Here is a 3173-nt window from a genome sequence, read left to right as displayed (position 1 = left end):
CGTGTTGCGCTGCTGCTTCTCCTATCCTCTCCTCCCTTGCTTGTGTTGCTCGTCTCCTCTCTGCTCGTGTGGCAGCTCCTTACCAGCCTGCTCTCATCTTATAGCGAAACACGACAACGCGGGGGCTAACTAATGAAGCGGGGATAACAACGCGTGGGTTCAAAAAACCGACAAAAGCAAAATGACATGACACGACGCGATTGGGCGCACCGAAAGCAGCGGCACGACACGATATGAGCAGGGTCGGCCTATATTCAGCACCTCAGGTGTCGAATACGACACTGTTCACAATGTTCGGCACCTCAGGTGCCAAAAACTCATTCGGTACTTGAGATGCCGAATACGATGAACAGTGTCGTATTCGGTAACTTACTGGAGTTTTCGGTGCCTTTAGTACCGGAATTGATTTTTCGGTGTTTGATATGCCGAATTAATGTGCTAGATTTATAAATATTGATATATTATTTATTTTAGTAAATACGGTAATATTTATTGCTTATTTTTGGATTTTTACCCAGCACAAGCACACCGAATGATATTGCAATACAAGCTAGAGAACACCTAATTTTATTTCATCTTCTCTAGAGAAGACGTACTACCTGGTGCCATACAAGCTAGAGAACACCTAATTTTATTTCATCATATTGCTCATGTGGATATTGCAATACTGCGGTTTAATTAGCGCAAAGGATGCCAATTATATTACAATGATATTGCAATACTTCCAAACTCGTGAAGATTCCTCGTATCGTGGAAGGTACAGAACGCACCGTGTTCAAACAGCACGTATCAACTGCCACAATGTTACTACTACACGTCACATGGCCATGAGCCACAGGGAACGAGAACGAGGCCGAACAGACCCGTCCGATCGATTACTGACGACCCTCTGCCGCATCAGCCTTCTCCACGTCCGCCGCGACCACCTTCTCTTTATTGGCGGCGAAGTCCCCATCGTCCTCTTCCCCGCCACACGCGCCGTGCGCGACGTCGTAGGTGGCGTGCAGGCCGACGAGCACGTAGTAGATCAGCATGACGGCGGTGCAGACGCCGAAGCGGACGAAGGCGTCCTTGCCGAGCGAGCCCATGAGGAAGAGGTTGGTGGCGATGGAGAGCGATGGCAGCCACGGCACCAGCGGCACGCCCCACACCTTGGGCGCCCGGGCCGCCGGCACCAGCAGCTGGATGCCCAGCGTTCCGGCCGCCCATGTCGGCACCAGCACGACGTAGCCCTGCCACCGCTCAGGCGACGTGCCCCAGTACGCCGCGATGCCGACCGACGAGCAGATGATCAGCAGCAGCATCGCCGTGAACCGCAGCGCGTGCGTCCGGCTCGTCACGCCCCGCACATAGTACCTTCATAAAAAATGCTTTTAGTTATACAGTGAACCACCAGCCAGCCGATCGTTATTGCGTTGTACGAGTTCGCGTAAGTACCGGCGGACGAGCAGCGCAGTGGCCATCATCATGAAGATGAAGAGCCTGCTGACGCAGACCAAGCTGGAGAGCACTTCGAGGCTGGAGAAGAGCGCGATGCAGGCACTGGAGATGGCGATGAGCGCAGTGGCGTGCACGGGCGTGCCGGTCCTCGGGTGTACGAGTGCAAACAAGGGCGGGATGATGTGGCTCCGCGCGATGTGCGTTGTGTACCGCGCCTTCCCCAGCGCCCCCACTAGCAGCACCGTCGTCATCCCCTTGAGCGCGCCCAGGGCCACCACGTACTGAGCCCAATGCATCCCCACGTTGCTGAACGCCACCGAGTAGGCCGCGCTCCGGTCGATCGCCGTGTACGGCTGCATCATGCCCAGCACCAGAGCCATTAGGCAGTAGATGGCTGTGATCACGGACATGGATCCCAGGAGACCCAGCGGGATGTCCCGCGACGGGTTCTTGGTCTCCTCCGCCATGGTGGCGATGTTGTCGAACCCGCCGTACGCGAAGTACACGATCGCCGCCGCTCGGAACACGCCCGGCACGCCGTACGGCATGAACGGGGTCAGGTTGCTCGTCTTCGCGTGGAGGAACCCGGCGACGATGACAAACACGATGACGATCACGTGCACGGCAGACGCGATCCAGTTCACGCGGGAGGTGCCCTTGGAGCTCAGCATGGCCAAGGTCGCGGTGACCGCGATCACCACCACTGCGATGGGGTCCAGCTCGTTGTACCCCTCGGCGAGCGACGTGTGTATGCGCAGCGCGCTTGCCGGCTTGTTGATGAGCGATGCCAGGTACGACGTCCAGGAGCGCGCCACCGCCGCCGTGCCGATGATGCTCTCGAGGATCAGGTTCGCGGCGGCGATGAAGGCTGCGACGTCGCCGAGCTCGACGCGGAGGTATGCGAAGGAGCCGCCGGCCACGGGGATCTCGACGGCGAACTCCGTGTAGCAGAACACCGAGAGCATGGCGGAGAGCCCGGAGGCCACGTAGGAGAGTACGATGGCGGGGCCAGCGTTGTCGTGCGCCTCCTGGCCGGTGAGCACGAAGATCCCGGCGCCGATGACGGAACCGAAGCCGAACCACGTGAGGTCCCACCACGTGAGGCAGCGGCGCATATCGTTCTCGCTGCGCCGGCGCAGCGCACCGAGCTCTGCGGCGTCGGTGGAGCGGCCGGCGAAGCGGTCGCGGAGGCGGGCCGGGGTCGCGCCCAGCGCCGTGCGGTAGGCGCCCCAGCTTGCAAACGACGGCTCCGGGAAGAAGTCCTCCTTGTGCCACCGCCAGTAACTCCTCGCTGGTTTGCCACCATCTCCATGCTGCTCTCCCGGTGCCTCCACGGGTGCCATGGCTAGCTGCAGAGTGCTTAACCACTCGCGCCTTCGTGTGGAGTGGGGTGGAGCTGGGGAGTGTGGCGAGCTGCTGCTTCGGCTGTGAAGATATCATGGGAGTGGGGATTGGTCACTTGGTCAGTGAGTGAGACGTCTTCGCTTGTAGTTTTGCGCTCTTCAAACTCCAATTGGGTTGTATGTCCTATCTCAGAACTGTCGTGTGATGATGAGCATTTCAGGAAATCCGGCGGCTCACTGTTGGTTGTCTTGCATTTCATGACGTACATGTTATAAAAAATATACTCCATCCATTCAGAAATACATTTTATATTTAAAAAATCAAAGTTTATATATTTTGACTAATAATTAATCAACTTATAAATATATTTAGTGTGTAAAAATTATACA

At 56.9% G+C, this 3173-nt stretch overlaps 1 protein-coding gene across 1 annotated transcript; it reads right to left on the bottom strand.

Moving 5' to 3' along the window:
- Positions 1-615: 615 nt before the first annotated feature.
- Positions 616-2852, bottom strand: LOC133893146 (cationic amino acid transporter 5-like). The gene is made up of 2 exons (XM_062334114.1): positions 1438-2852; positions 616-1356 (listed from the first exon to the last, which is right to left on the bottom strand). The coding sequence occupies exons 1-2, from the start codon at positions 2781-2783 to the stop codon at positions 876-878; spliced, it is 1827 nt and encodes a 608-aa protein (XP_062190098.1). The 5' UTR covers positions 2784-2852; the 3' UTR covers positions 616-875.
- Positions 2853-3173: the final 321 nt, after the last annotated feature.

Source organism: Phragmites australis, chromosome 2 (genome assembly GCF_958298935.1).
Source record: "Phragmites australis chromosome 2, lpPhrAust1.1, whole genome shotgun sequence".
NCBI classification, from domain to species: domain Eukaryota; kingdom Viridiplantae; phylum Streptophyta; class Magnoliopsida; order Poales; family Poaceae; genus Phragmites; species Phragmites australis.
The sequence above is the reverse complement of the archived record's forward strand: the minus strand, read 5'-3'. Positions and strand labels throughout refer to the sequence as shown.